This window comes from Artemia sp. Qi Xiang Cuo, chromosome 7 (assembly GCF_049724085.1).
Source record: "Artemia sp. Qi Xiang Cuo chromosome 7, ASM4972408v1, whole genome shotgun sequence".
In the NCBI taxonomy this organism is placed as follows: Eukaryota; Metazoa; Arthropoda; class Branchiopoda; order Anostraca; family Artemiidae; genus Artemia; species Artemia sp. Qi Xiang Cuo.
This window is the reverse complement of record NC_142800.1, coordinates 12,451,067-12,467,538: the sequence shown is the minus strand read 5'-3', so window position 1 is coordinate 12,467,538 and position 16,472 is coordinate 12,451,067. Positions and strand designations below refer to the sequence as shown.

General features: G+C 34.5%; 1 protein-coding gene across 1 annotated transcript in view; it reads left to right on the top strand.

Moving 5' to 3' along the window:
• The window catches only part of AP-2sigma (adaptor protein complex 2, sigma subunit), a 29,268-nt gene extending 13,162 nt beyond the window's left edge, over positions 1 to 16,106 (top strand). Inside the window, exons 2-4 of the mRNA XM_089091377.1 lie at positions 9,866 to 10,015; positions 12,548 to 12,721; positions 14,848 to 16,106. Of these exons, the coding sequence (XP_088947503.1) occupies positions 9,866 to 10,015; positions 12,548 to 12,721; positions 14,848 to 14,949 (426 nt within the window). The 3' untranslated portion in view covers positions 14,950 to 16,106. The remainder of the gene's footprint in view (positions 1 to 9,865; positions 10,016 to 12,547; positions 12,722 to 14,847) is intronic.
• The last annotated feature ends 366 nt before the right edge of the window (positions 16,107 to 16,472 follow it).

The window sequence follows — 16,472 nt, the reverse complement described above, 5'->3', positions numbered from 1 at the left end:
GGAGGGTTTCCGTAAGGCCAGCCACAGCTATATTGAAGCGTTTTAGCTCATAGGCAAGCATTGATTTAGCTCCAGGAAAGTTGAGTGTGAGTACGTTCGAGGTGGCGAAGTGTAGTCCACCTTCGACAATACGGCACATTCAATGGTCTGAAATCGGTCCAGGGACATGCTGGGGTCGTGGACGGTAAAGGGGGGGGTAGGTCATCCGAGGCAGTATCATAGTTTTTCGTTGCAGAAAAATTTTCGGGTGGTGGGTTGCAGGCCCAACCAACCCTAGGCCTGGGATATAATGAGACTTAGTACTTGCGTAGAGACTGAAAGTCCCTGGAATCGACTCCATCATCCTAATAAGTTTGAAGCTGCTCATTAATAATGAGTGTTTAGTAAGAGCAAACCCTAGATCCAGAGGCATTTGGTCAGCAGACATAGCCTGCCTCATACCGGACGATTTTATCTACCCGAGTCCCCTGATATTACTGCCAATAATCTAAATAAATTCCTTGCTTCCATTGTCCAGAGCCTTCCAGCATTATCCAACCAATTACCAACAGGAGCCCTTTCCACTTCTTTACCTACTGTTTCCCCGTCTGAGATAGAAAGAAGAATTGAAAAACTAAGAAAGACAAATATTTGTCCTTGGGATATCTCCTCTCCTCTTATAAGTGCCTTTGGTGATTTCATTTCTAAGCCCTTGTCTTTCATGTTTAATGAGATTACCGTGTGTGGGCGAATTCTAACAATTTGGAAACAGGGTTTCATAGCCCCTTTGATAAACAAAAACGAAAAGCCTGGTTTTGAAGGCGTTCGTCCTTTTACTCTTACTCCTATTTTCTTGCAACTTTATGAAGGATTCCTTGAAGACTGGCTAAAGGAAAAAATCCTACCTCTTACTGACCACATCGGGAAAATCCTCAAAAAGCCTAATTCCTGGCTAAATTTAATTTCCATCGACCTTCAGAAAGCATTTGACCTTGTTAACCATAATATTTTAATTGAGAAACTTGTCAACGAGTTCAATATTGATCCCTTACTGGTGAAATTGGTTGCCTCCCTCTTAACAAATAGATCGCAGGTGGTCAAATACCAGAATCATTATTCAAATCCTCTCCTTGTCCACAATGGCATACTCCTAGATCCCCCCTTTTTTCAGTCATGATCAACAGCCTCGCAAAGGAATTGCCTGACCGATGGAAATTTGTTGATGGCCTAACGGTTGTTGAAACTTGCTTCAGAAATTTAATAAGCAACCCTATGAGCATCCTCAATGAAATTGAAGACGAGGCCTGGGACTTAGACATGACAGTAAACCCCTCTAAGTCAATGATAATTCCCATTTGTTTCCTCAAGTCCTCGCTCTGTTTTCTTAATCCTATCCCTCCTGAAATTTCTGTGTCCTCATTTAAACTACTTGGCGTCACAATTTCTTCAAATCTAAAGTGGGATATCCACGTTAAAGACATCATCCATAGAGCTAATGTGTCTATCGGCCTCCTTAATCTCCTAAATAAATTCAGCATCCCCCCTTCCCACTCCTTAAGGATTTACTCTTCTTTTGTCCGCCCGCATCTAGAATATGCTTGTCCAGTTTGGCACCCTGGTATCTCTCGCGAAGAATCGCGAAAAAATCGAATCAATTCAAAAAAGAGCTTTGCAAATAATTTTCAAAGAAGGCAAGGTGCCATACTCTCTGCTCGTAAAAAAAGCTAGTCTGGAAACCCTTGAGCGAAGGAGGGTTTCGTTGTGCCTCCGTTTCGCAAGAAATGCAATAACAAACCGTCGGACGGCGGCAAGTATGTTCCCCAAACGTCACTCCCCATCCAGATTACGGCCGCCTTGAGCTGTTTCTGAGCCCATCCCTATTTTGTCCCCCATTCGCTGCGTTACTTCCAGATATGAAAAAACTTTTGTCCCTTTCATCACAGAAAAAATGAATAAAATATCCCACTATTTTCTCTCATTTTTTTCTTTTTTTTCTCTTTTTTTTATTAGCCCAGGTTCTTGCACTCATTTGCTTATCCCTTCTCTTTTTGATTTTAGTTCCCCCTGTAATTCTTATATATTTTATATTTCGTTCTCTTTTTTTTAGTTGCTTATTTATTTATTTTTGTCCCTTCCATCCCTCTTTCTTGACCAGTTTTTATCTTTTCAACTCTTTTATTGACTTCATGTAGTTGAATTATTGACACTTTTTTAGTGCCCTTTTTAATTTATATGTATTTATGTCTTGTTCTTGTTTGTATTTATTCACTTATTTTGCCCCCCTCCCCTTTTTTATGTCCCTTTTGATTACTTTTCTGATTTGTATTTTTGTAAGTTCAGTTGGACCAGTTTTTATCGTTTTAACTTTTTTACTTTACTTTTTACAGTGTAATTATTGACTTTTAAATGGTTGTTCATTATAATTTTTCTTTTTTGTTTTGGTTTTTTGCATTTTGCCAGTTTTAGTGCAGCCATTAATATTGTTGACTCTGAAGTCTAAATTCGGCCCTTTGTTGGCTTGTGATAGAGATTTTTTTGAAATAAATATCTTATCTTATGCCCTGGGGGCATATATGATTCTTATGGAAGGAATGCTTGTATAAACTTCAGAGAGGGCTCATTTGATTGGAAATTGAAAGTTGTTGTTCAATGTCTAAGCGTCAAATGAGAGTAAATGGTAATCAGCCTCTCTACCCCTCCATGCTTTTTTTTCCCAAATGCATCCAATAAAATTTTTGATTTAGCTATTATGTTAAAAATAGTTCAAAGATCATATAACAAAAACTCTGGTGTCAACACAACCCCCCAGAGCCCACGGGCAGGCGTTGTAAGTTATACCCTGGGGGTGTATATGGTTCTTATGGAAGGGATGCTTGTATAAACTTCAGAGAGGGCTAATTTGATAGGAAATTGAAAGTTCTAGTTCACTTTTTAGAGTCAAAAGATATTGGAAGGCACCTAGTCTCTCTCCCCCTCCATGCCCTTTTTTTTCAAACCCATCTGATAAGAACTTTGAGATAACCATTTTTTTTAATAGTTCAAAGGCCATATAACGAAAACTCTAGGGCCGACATAGCCCCCCCCCCCCGGGCAGGTGTTGTAAGTTATGCCCTGGGGCGTATATGGTTCTTATGAAAGGGATGTTCATATAAACTTCAGAGAGGGCTCATTTGATTGGAAATTGAAAGTTCGAGTTCACTTTTTAATAGTCAAGAGAGATCCCAGGGTAGCTAGCGCCCTCTCCCCCCTTCATGCCTTCTTTTTCCAAAACCATCTGATGAAAATTTTGAGATATACATTTTGTTTAAAAAAAAGATAGTTCAAAGGTCGGATAAGAAAAACTCTGGTGTCAATACAACTCCCCAGGGCCTGGGCGAAGGTGTTCTAAGTTTTTCCCTAAAGGCATGTATGGTTCTTATGAAAGGGATGCTCGTATAAACTTCATAGAGGGCCCATTTGATTGGAAATTGAAAGTTCTAGTTCTCTTATTAAGAGTCAAGAGATTTAAGGGCAACTAGCCCCCCCCCATGCCCTTTTTTTCAAACCCGTTCGCTACAATACTGTTTGTTTTGTACTTAATATTGAAAATAAAAATTAAAATTATAATAAAATTTTGAACTGATGAGCTTTCAGCAATTAATATTATTATACATCAAATATCCAGAGTAATTTATTAGTTTTTTCTAAAGTTGTTCAAAAATAGTTCAAAGATCATATAATGAAAACTCTAGGGTCGACCCAACCACCGAGGTCCCGGAGGCAGGCGTTATAATTAATGCTCTGGGGGCATATATAGTTCTTATGGAAGGGGTGCTTGTATAAACTTTGGAGAGGGCTCATATGATTGGAAGTTGAAAGTTCTTGTTCACTTTTTAAGAGTCAAAAGAGATCGGAGGGCAACCAGCCCCCCCCCCTCTCCATGCTTTATTTTTCTTAAACCCATCCTTAAGAACTTCGAGAGAACCATTTTTTTCAAAATAGTTCAGAGATCATATTACAGAAACTCCAGGGTCGACACAATCCTTCGGGGCCTGGGGTAGGCGTTGTTAGTTATGCCTGGGGGGCATAAACAGCTGTTGTGGAAGGGATGCTCGTATAAACTTCAGAGAGGGCTCATTTTATTGGAAATCGAAAGTTCTAGTTCGGTTTTTATGAGTCAAAAGAGATCAGAGGGCAACTATTCTCCCCACGCCCCTTTTCCCCCATATGCATCCAATAAAAATTTTGAGATAGCCATTTTGTTAAAAATAGTTCAAAGGTCAGATAAAAAAAACTCCAGTGTCGACACAACCACCCAGGGCCCGGGGATAGGCGTTGCAAGCTAAGCCTTGGGGGCGTATATGGTTCTTATGGAAGGGATACTCGTATAAACATCAGAGGGCTGATTTGAATGGAAATTGAAAGTTCTAGTTCAATTTTTAAGAGTCAAAAGAGATAGGAGGGCCCCTAGCCACCCCCACGCCCTTTTCCCCCAAACCCATCTGCTACAACTTTTAAGATAGCCATTTTTTTAAGTAGTTCAAGGGTCAGATCAAAAAAAACTCCAATGTCGGTACAACCTCTCTGGGTTCGAGGGACCGTTGTTATATGAAATCCTGGGGCCGTCTATGGTTCTTATAAAGGACGTGCTTACATAGAATTCCGAGGTGACTCATGTGAATGGAAATTAAAAGTTCTAGTTCACGTTCCCAGAGTAAAAAAAGATCGGAGGGCAACTAGCCCCTCCCGCCCTCCATGCTGTTGTCGGATGGATAAATCCATCCTATAAAAATTTCAGGTGATCATTTTGTTAAAATAATTCAAACATCAGATATTAAAACTCCAGGGTTGACACAACCCCCCAGGGCCGAGAGACAGGCGTTGTAAGTTAAACTCTGGGGATGTATATGGTTCTTATAGAAGGGATACTTGTTTTAACTTCAGAGATGGCTCATTTGATTGAAAATAGAAGTTCTAGTTCACCTTTAAAGAGTAAAAAGAGACCGAAGGGGAATTAGTCCCCCCCCCCACGCCCTTTTTCCAAGCCCATTCGAAAAAAATTTGAGATAGGCATTTTGTTAAAAATAGTTCAAACATCAGGTAATAAAAACTCCAAGGTTGGCACAAACTCATTTTTTCACTTTAATATCGTTACTTTAATACCAGTTTTGATACTTTGATGAACATTTAGAAGTTTGATTTTGAGATAAGGAATTTTTAAAAACTTGAAACTTTTTGCAATAAAAAACAAACAAAAATTAATTAAAAAACACCTTTCCAAAAAAAAGTTTTTCAAAGAAAGGTAAAAGGCTATTTTAAACTTAAGCTCAGCAGATACAAATACTTGTTAAAATTCAAACTCAAGACGACCAGAAATTACTATTAAAGAATAAATGAACCCCAAAACGAACAGAAATTAAATAAACAATCATAGCAAAAAACTTACAACAAGTAATAATATAAATGAATAAATAGATCTTAAAGCGCATAATACTTAGATTGAATATGAAAATCAAGCTTAAAATGAAAAAAAATATTTTGCTATTAAAGTATAAATGAAACTTAAAACAAACAGAAATTAAATAAACAATCATAGCCAAAAACATAGAACAAGTAATAATTATAAATGAATAAATAGATCTCAAAGCGAGTAATGCTAAGATTGAATATGAATATCAAGCTTAAAACGAAAAAAAAATATTTTCCTATTGAAGCATAAATGAAACTTAAAAAAAAACAGATATTAAAATAAACAATCAGTGCAAACACACATTCAATAGATATTAATGTAAATGAATAAATAAATCTTAAAATGAGTGAAACTTAAATTGAATATGCAAATCAAGCTTGAAACAAAAAAAAATCTCTTCAAACAAGAGTTTGGGTGTTGCCTCCTTATCTCACTGTAAAAGTCTAAAACCTACTGCATCATTGGCACTTTACTGAAAACTATATGCGTCTTGAACAGTCTTGGAAAGTATAGACAACATCAAATTGAATATTTGATGTATAATGATATTATTGTTGAAAGATCCATCAGTTCAAGAATTTATTTCCCTGTAATTTTTTTTTTATTTTCAATGCTGTAAGAACTGGAAAAGAAAATATTTGTAATATAGTTCGTTTTAAGTTAAGCGCCAATGACGCAGTAGGCTTTTGGTTTTTATTTACAGTTAAGAAAGGGGGCAGTATCCAAACTGTAGTTTGTAGTGAAACTATATTCGTCTTGAGCAACTTAATTAATTAAACTGAATATTTGATGTATAATGATATTATTTGCTGAAAGCTCATCAGTTCAAAATTTTACTATAATTTTGATTTTTATTTTCAATATTAAGTACAAAAGAAAATATTTGTCATAAAATGAGTGCGCTTTAAGATCTGTTTATTCATTTATATTATTACTTGTTGTATGTTGTTTGCTATGATTGTTTATTTAATTTCTGTTCGTTTTGGGTTTAATTTATTTTTTAATAGTAATTTCTGGTCGTTTTGAGTTTGAATTTTTACAGGTATTTGTACCTGCTTAGTTTAAGTTTAAAATGGCCTTTACTTTTCCTTGAAAAACTTATTTTTCAGAAAGTTTTTTTTTAATTAATGTTTTGTAATGATGGAGAGGCAGTGTGGCCTGTGTTAGAATTTGATTGAAGTTGTACATTTTACGTGTCATGTGACCCCAGTTTAGGGTATCTAGTAAATTCAATCAGAGAGAAACAGTGTAGTTCCCCCCCCCCCAAAAAAAAATGTTTCTTACTTTATATAATTATATAGCTCTATTTAATGTTGTTGTGAAAGTGATTTGAAACCTGGGTATATATAGATGCTTGACATTGGTTTCAAAATTTACTATTTGCCAGTCATTGTGAACTTGCCTTGCTTTTGAGTACTCATATTTTTTACAGCTGTTCCAAAAAAAAATCGAAGTGAAAATATTAGAATTCTTAACAACTTAGCCATATAATAATCGAACTTTGATTAAATTAAGGCCACCAATGAAGAACACTTGTGAAGTAAAGGAGTAACAGCTAGGTTATTTTTTTTCTCTTTTTTTTTTTAAAGTAAATAGTGAAACTACATACCTACTTGTGATCAAATAATGCTGAAAATTTTCCCAATTCCACCTGAAGTCTTAGTTTCAATACTATTATCAATTCTGATTCTAAATAATACTTTTCTATTTTTCAAAGCACTGATATATATATATATATATATATATATATATATATATATATATATATATATATATATATATATATATATATATATATATATATATATATATATATATATATATATATATATATATATATATATATATATATATATATATATATATATGTGTGTGTGTGTGTGTGTGTAAAAGATAGTATTCTTGTTCAATCTTTACCATAGCTGGTTTATCAATTTAATAAAATTTATATCTTTCTAATTAATAGTTAACCAGGGTTGTATAAAGGGGAACAGGATATTCTGGCCTGGGGCCACTAGAATCATGACATTTGTGTAATTTTTCCTGCATGTCCCTTCAAAATAAAATTATGCATAAATGCCTGGTGCCCTTTGTACATGACCTAGTTGTCTAGTTGCCTCTCCAAATCTATAAAAAGCAGATAGGTAGAAATAATAAACTGTATCTTGAAAGCGTCTTGAAACAAAGGGTCTATCTCAATCTATCTAGTGAAGAAATTAAAGGCTTTCTTTGCTAGTCACTGAGTAAGGACAGAAATAAAATAGGGTGTTAAAACATGTAGCCAGAACACTGAATTGACAAATAGATGGCCTTCAAGTATAATTCCAGTTTTATAGTAGAATTTAAGTACAAACTTACTAAAGAACCCTAAGCTTTGAACCGTAGAAAATCCGTAGAAAATGAAGCATAAGTCCTATAAGTGGGACTCGAGCGGAAAGGACTCAGCAGAACCACCGCATTTCGATCAACGTTATATTCCAAGATGGTCATATCTTTTGTTTTTTCAAGTGCACAATATCAATTTCTCATGGAGTAATATCATCTCTGGACTTGCGCTGGTTTTGTTCATATTTCTTGAGCCATGCTTTGCCCTTTACTTTTCAGCCTAAATAAATTAAGGGGTACTGGTGCATTATGCAGGAATCGCTATATACTATATAAAAGAAACAAGCCACAAAACCTGTCAAAGTGCTGTTTAATGAACAGACAACGGGCGATTTGCAAGATAAATTGATGCCAAAGCGTGATTTCTCAATATTTAAACGATTGTTTTTTGGGGGGTTAGGAGGGAGAAAGGTACCTAAGTTAGGTTACGTATTTAATGTATGCATGTCCCTTCAAAATAAAATTATGCATAAATGCCTGGTGCCCTTTGTACATGACCTAGTTGTCTAGTTGCCTCTCCAAATCTATAAAAAGCAGATAGGTAGAAATAATAAACTGTATCTTGAAAGCGTCTTGAAACAAAGGGTCTATCTCAATCTATCTAGTGAAGAAATTAAAGGCTTTCTTTGCTAGTCACTGAGTAAGGACAGAAATAAAATAGGGTAAATTGTGCAAATTAAAAATCCCATATCTCCTAAGAGACAGTTTTGAATGCTATTAAACATAAATAAAATATTATTAAATTACATTATTAAAATTTATTAAAATATTATTTAATAACAATTATTAAATGAATAAAAAACCAGCACCAGGAGAAAATACAAAATTTGGATATTTTTATATAAAGAAAAAAAACCCAATGTAGGAATCAGAAAAATAAAATTAAATTTGAATGTACAAGTCTTTTTTTTAATGATAATGATAATCCTTAAAACAAAAAAAAACCTTTATTATTTGTATTTTTTTACACTCTCAGCCAGTAACTAAATATAGATTATAGCACACTAAATTTTGCTGAGAATTGAGCATGAACTGGGAAGTGATTGTTAAAATTTTTGGCATTATCATGTCAATAATTAGATAGAACTCATAGAACTACATAGAACATTACATAGAACTCGTATTATGTCTTACTGTAAAACTCTTCATATCTCCAGTTATCTTCCTAATCACTTTGTCTTGCTCCTACCAAATAATTTCTGAGAAGATACTGGCCAAGCATGACAAAATGTTGGGGGAAAGGGAAAAACAAGGTAAATCACAGTCAGTGGAAAAAAAGTGAAAATATTTATCAACACCAAATACAGTAAGCTTGATAAAGCTTGTCTAAACATTACAACAATTAAAGACAATGCTGGAGAACATTTTGTGACAATATACACATTATAAGAGTAACATTATTACTTATTACTTATTATTATATTACTTATAACATTATTATATTACACATTATTACTCTCCTAGTGTAAGACCTAGTATGGAACTCATTAGAAGCTATTCCATTTTTTGTTTCTACTGAAGAATGGGCTTTGTCTTTTTTTATATATATAGTTTTCTCGTTTTATATTGTCCAGTGGACTTATATTCGTATATTTTATTATTGTTATTTCTATACTGAGGGTAGTTGAGTGGAGGTCTGACTGGAATATTTGTATTTTTCTCTCTTTTTCATTGTTTTTTTTTCACTTTTTCTCCTTTTTTTTTTGTCTTACTCCTTCTTTATCATTGTCTCTATCTTCATTATCTTCTTTCTTCATTGCTCTATCTTTTGTGCAATGCCAATTATTTTTGTAACTATTTTGTAGCATTCTTCCTATCTCCAAGTGGGAAAACTTTACCTGAAATATATAGCTTAAAATTTTAAGCCTGCCTAAGGTAGACTAAGCTTAAACTGAAATATATATTTATATTTTTCAGTTTTCTAGTAGAGGTGTTGAAACTGTATTGAAAACAAATTCAAACTTTAGATGATGTATCTTTGATGTTATATTAGTTTTTGCACTAGTTTTTTTGCTATTTTCTTGACAATTTATTGTTACTAATATATTTTAGATCAGGTTTATCCTGATACAGAACAGAGCTGGTAAAACAAGATTGGCCAAATGGTATATGAATTTTGATGATGATGAGAAACAAAAGCTAATTGAAGAAGTTCATGCTGTGGTTACTGTACGAGATGCTAAGCATACAAACTTTGTTGAGGTAGTTCTTTGTTTTTACTAGCTGATTTATGTATGTGAATTTACAGAAAATGATTAAACATAAGAAATTGCAAGGAACAATAGAGCCCCCCCCCAGGATTGATTCAAAAGTCCTCCAACAAAAAAAGTTGAAACCCGCATACTCAGGGATTCTGACCTAAAAAAAAAAAAAAAAAAAAAAAAAAAAAAAAACAGAAGATAAATAGTTACCTGAAAATACGCTTTTTGTACCCCATCCCTACAATAATCCTTTAGTTAAACTTCAAACAAAAAATGAAGTTGCTGACTTTATTTTTTGTAGGGGACTCTTTTTTAGCAAATCTACAAGAAAGGTATGTTTGATACCAACACACTCAGTGGGAAATAGAAGTTAACGTTTTAGTTGTCCCTTTTATGTGTCTTGTCACAATTTAACCTCAGCAGGAGGGAGAGGGAGGCAGATGGATAGCTATAGTCATTTCTTAGTTATAAGTAATATTTAATGTGCTAGTTCTACCTTATTTAAGTCAGGGAAAATTTGGCTTCAGTGGGAGGCAGTGGAAAGGGGAAGTTGAAAAAATGAAAAAAAATCAACTGAAAAAATTGTAAGTAAGAGGTGGTATCTCAGTTGTGTCTTTTTGGCATCCAGATGCAATCTGACCTCTGCAGAGGAGTGGAGGTCCACAATTTTTTTTATTTTATCAAGTACCAAAATGCATTGTCAAATTTCAATCAAACTCAGTTGGAAGTGAGAGATAGGCTTTGTAATTTTGCATTTATAGGGTCTGTACCTGCTCTGACTTCAGTGGAGCTGGCGGTTTGTTTTTATATTGCTTGTTTTTTGTGTGTATGGACCAATCCAACGTCTGGAGTGAGGAGGGGGAGAGGGTTTTTATATTCTTGTTGTCACCACATATTAAGAAGGAGACATTAAAATTTTGTCATAAGTCTCTCGTTTGTGTCCAGTTACAATCCCAGCTCACCATGGGAAGATGAAGGCTAGGCGTGTAATTTTACCTTTTACAGTTTCCACGTGGCTCTACCTCTGAGGGCAAGTGTTTCAAAATATCTCATCCGCCATCTAATTAGTAAGTCATTAAGACTTCTCAACCATGTTTGGTCAAGCAACGCAGCTATTGTTTAGGTGTTCATGCTCAATCAGTACTGTGTGTGGGAAAGGGCTTATCGTATTCAAATTGTAAAAGCTGTGTAGTTTCTGCAGTTGTAACTATGCAGCTAGTGTGAAACAAAAAATATGCAGTTTCCCATACAACGTGTGGTCATATGGGCTGCTCTGCAAATGTGACTCATTATTGTTATGAGTAGACTAAAAAAATGAGTCAAGACTCAGGCCACAGAGGCCCATTGCCTCCATATCTCACAACAATATATAGCACCAGTAGCTTCTGGGCTATTGATGTCCCCACAGGCGTGGTATTTTTAGATGAGGCTTAAGTTTCTCTCTCCTCCTTCTAAAAGAGCGTTCCTTAGTAATCTCAAGGTGTCCACCATTATTTCCCCCCATCCCGAGAACCCCACCTGTCAGCTTCAGACTAGCTAAGGCATGCAAAACTGGTCCATCAAAAGAGAGGTGAAAGACACCTGTCAATCGTCAGTCATCAGCAATAAGCATCATTTAATCCTCAGAGCTGTTGTCACAAGATAGCTTCCTTTTCTAACCTCGCATTGATCCTCAAGGGAAATTTTCTTGCACTGTGGTTTCGACTTCATATGCCAAGGAGGATTAATCTCCCCCCTATACCAGCATATTTTGGCAGCAATTACTGTTTTCAATCCATCTAATCTTGACAATGTTTTCCAAAAAATACTCTGCCCCATGGTCAGACACTGGTGACAGCCAGTGGCTAAAAAGCTACTGAAATTAGCAGCAGGTGGTCCCTGCTTATGCCTACTACTCTCAGTGGCACCATTTCCTGTATACATGGGTTGCAGTTGCTGCAACAATTCACAGGGGATTAGCATCTAGTTTTTCGCCAAGAAAGTAAGTTTAATAATATGTATAAGTGGAGTTACTGCTATTTTACAATGATTATTACTTATCTTCTCACTCATTATTATTATTTATTTTTCATTATTATTATTATTATCGTGCTAGCCGTGTGATTAGCACACTAGACTTCAGTATTGTCTGTGAGGACAGGGATTCCAGTCTTGGGGTTGGTGGTTATTTGGTTTGGAACGGGGTTCAGTGGCGTGACTCTGTAAGCTTAGTTAGAGTTAACTTAACTCTGAATGGGTACATAGAGAAATCAGGGGAAGGTAAACACGAAGGATGTGCAAAAGCACAGGATGGCTGGCTCCCAGGCCCCCATTGCACTTCCTTGCTGAAGGGCCATGAAATGGAGATCAGCACCGCCAGTAGGGATTGTAAAATCTGACGCCGTATTCTTTACCTTTTTAGATTACCATTATTATTTTTCAGGATCATTAGTCTGGTCCCCTGTGTGAATTTTATTGATGTTTATTTACTCTTTTCTTTCTTTTTGTTTGTGTTCTGTGAGTTTAAGATAATTTTTTCTCTTCTCTTTTTCAGTTCCGCAATTTTAAGATAGTATACCGTCGATATGCAGGACTCTACTTTTGTATTTGTGTGGATGTTGGTGATAACAACCTTTGCTACCTTGAAGCTATTCATAATTTCGTGGAAGTTTTGAATGAATATTTCCATAATGTATGTGAGCTGGATCTGGTGTTTAATTTTTACAAGGTTAGAAGTTTACTATTCACAAACTTACTGAAATAAATCCACTTTTTAGTCTGTCAAAATTTAATCCGAAAAGACTAAAAACAAAATATAAAATGCTAAAAAAAAACAGAACCTTACAGACAAAAAAAAATTTAGAAAGATTTTGATGTTGTATGGCATCAAAGTTATTTTGTTTTTAAATTACGTTTAAGAAATCGAGATCATCTCCAAATATTGTATAGTTTATTTTCCCCAGAGATCTTGAATATAAGCAAGTGTCTTTGGATGGGTTTCTTTTTCAATAATTTCTTCAAATGAATCCAAGGATCTTCCTTTGGGAACAGAAGGTTCGTTGAACTCATTCAACTGGATGTCTGCTAGTCAAATAATCTTTTGGCTTTTAGCAGTTGCAAGAATTGCTTTTCATATTATGTCTAAATGTATTGCAATACAATTATATTGCATCAATATCGTATCGATACAATTATAATGATACAATTGTATTGTATCATATTTGTATCTAAACGTAGATGTTGCTGTGCCAAAAACATAGTCTTACTAGATTCTCCATACGCTTAAAATGAGACTGAAACCTAAGACTATCAGCAGTGCCTTTTGGGGAGGGGTGGGGGCAGGGGAACAACTTTAAACATCCTATGGGGAGGATGTATAAGATTGGTTTCACAAGTACTCAAGTACTACACAGGTACAGGATAAGGGCACATCCACGATTTTTGTTTGGTTGGGGGGTTACAAAAAAACGGAGGGGGGGAGGGGTGCTCCAAAACACATCCAAAATTTATTAGTATACATTTTGTTCCTTTTTTTGTGAGTTGGACAAAAATTTTAGGGGAGGGGGGTCAAACCTGGTAACCTCCCTCCGGATACACCTTTGGGGGAGGGGTACAACAAACTTAAAAAACGCATCAAAAACTTGTTTATGTGCATTTTGTTACATTTTTACGAGTCGGATAAAAATTTTAGGGATACGGCCTTGATCATGGACATTTTATCCAAAACGAAGATACATGCAGATTACTCAAATAGCGTTATTTGGCGTCAATACTATTCTAAGGGCAACAAAATATAACTCACAAAAACCATAAATAATACAAAATGAAATGCTTAAACAAACAATCCCCAAGGTTTTTTTTATCTTTTTATTATTTCTTTTCTTTTTTTAGTATCACTCCCTCGCAAGCAACGATTTTAGTGTGCTACCGATTAATCTTGTCTCTGATTTTTTTTTTTTTTTTTTTAATAAATTGTTATTAGTACTGCTACAAATAGAAGTAAAAAAACATACTTATTTACTGACAGTTAGCATCCGTTATGTCCCAGTTGACATGAAAACAGCATTAAATGGTTGGCAGAGATAAAAATATCAAAGGAAAAAGAAGGGGAGGGAGGGAGAGAAATTAAAAATGAAAAGAAACCAAGACAATTCAGCAACCAAGAAACCAAGCAAGAGAGTTCGGAAACAAATAAACTGAAACCAAGAGATTTTCTTTGTGTACTTCTTTAATTAGTTGTGACTATGCGTACTTTCTTACTAACCTGACACATGTTCCAAGGAGAATATCGTCTAGAGTAGACATATCTTTTAACTACGTTGCCATGTACTAAGAAACATGCTGTCATCTTTATTCTTCCAGTAGGAAAATACTCAGAAGTAGATGACGTTTGAAGGTGCGGATTACGTATTTGAGAAATATATAATGGCATATTTGTTTGCCTACCTAAGATGTTCATGACCAACATATATAAATTTTGTGAGTAGCGTACGGTATGTTTGAAGTAGATTTTATTATTGTGGGCTTAAAATAGTGTCCGAAATTACACAAAACCTTTAACTCACTTTTGATATTTAATGCATTTAAAATTAAAAATAAAACAGAAACGATAAATCAAATACATTGACATTTATTTCAAAAATAATGATTTAGCTTCTCCGAGTGTTTTAACTTAGTCCAAATGCTCACAGCAGTAAATGTTACCTTATGTTTTCTAAGAATCGTCACTAATGATAACTTTAACAAAATAACGTCAGAAAAGTAAGATAAAATGCAATTTCGAAAAGCCCTATGGTTAAAAACGCTCAATGTTATCAAAGCTATATTCGAATACAATTGCTATTTTTATTTCAGGTATATACTGTAGTGGATGAGATGTTTCTTGCTGGAGAAATAAGAGAAACAAGTCAAAATAAAGTACTCAAGCAACTACTTATGCTTAGCTCTCTTGAATGATTTATTTTGTATTTATGTTATGCTTTGAAAAAAGAATATCATTTCTCATTTTTTTTTCTTTTAATATATTAACATCTGGGCCCGTTGTTGAGAGAAAAGAATAATGATTGGGTATTCTTTGTTGATCACAAGACAAAATTGCTTGATTTTTTAGTTTATATGTGTTATATGTTATGTCACATTCCTTGTTGATCTGAATTCTTTATTTGTATTGATGTGGTAAAAATAAAAAAAAATGATTTAAAATTTCCAACATGTTTCTTGGTTTCTGCTCTGCTTTTACACAAATTAGCCAGGATTTTCGATACTTCCCCCTCTCCCTAAATAGGTCCTTGCTTAATAGAAATATGATGTAGTTATAGGCGATAAGTGAGGTTTAAAATCCTATGAACAACTCCAGTTTGTCTCTGTGCTTACTTTTTGAAATGGCAGTTTAAAGTAACTGACGTTAGTTTTGTGGGGGGTGAACTTCTGTAATTATCCTTGTTACTTTAACAATATAATACTTGCTGAGAAACTTTAGAGGGAAAATGATCAACAGAGTAGACAAAGTATCAGGAATTTCTTGTACTCCATATATTCTACATAAGTTTTAGATTGCGAGTTCTCAGTAACATTAAGTAAACAAAAAAAGTCCTTCAATAAAAAGTAAAGAGCAATACTCGTATTTTAAACGAGCCAAAATTAACTAATGTAATAGGTAAAAAAGGTAAAAAATTCGGAATTGGATTTTACAATCCCTAACGGCGGTGCTGATTTCCGTTTCATAGCCCTTCAGCCAGAAAGTGCAACGGGGGCCAACCATCCTGTGCTTTCACACGCCCTTCATGTTTACCTTCCCCAGATTTCTTCAGGCACTCATTTAGAGCTGGATAAACTCTGGCTGAACTTACAGAGTCATGCTACTGACCCCGTTTAAACCAAATAACGACACCTACACTCAAACCCCTGCCCTCTCGGACAGGTTATCTATGATAATAAATAATTATCAAAATTAGTAGTTTTTTTCATCGAGCATTACTGCATATAAAACTTCAAATACCGTATCACAAAATTCGTCAGTTATCTGGGTAAAAACTTTGAATATAACTTTGAACTTAGAAGCTTAATTTTTTCATAATGCCCTTTGCCTATATCTGCTTTGTCACATTTAAAACAGTTGAAATGGGCGACTATGATATTGATTGTTTTTTTGCTCTTTTGGATTCCTAAAAAGCATTCTTGTATTAAAAACTGGTTTTTAATTAAAATTTGAAAAAAAAAATGCATTTAACGTTTTTTTTTGGCTTCTTTATAGAATATATGTCATGTAGGCTAAGGCTGAACTGCTGCTTTTATATCGCTTTTGGCTGCTCTTTTGGATATTATTAATTTTTTCTTTTGGGGATTCATTCCAAATTACAAACTGACAAATACCTAATATCAGTCAAATTATAAACTGTATCTAAAAGGAGTAAATTTATCAAATTGAAAAATACATGATGAACACTTCACATGAGAACACTTCAATTACACTGACACAA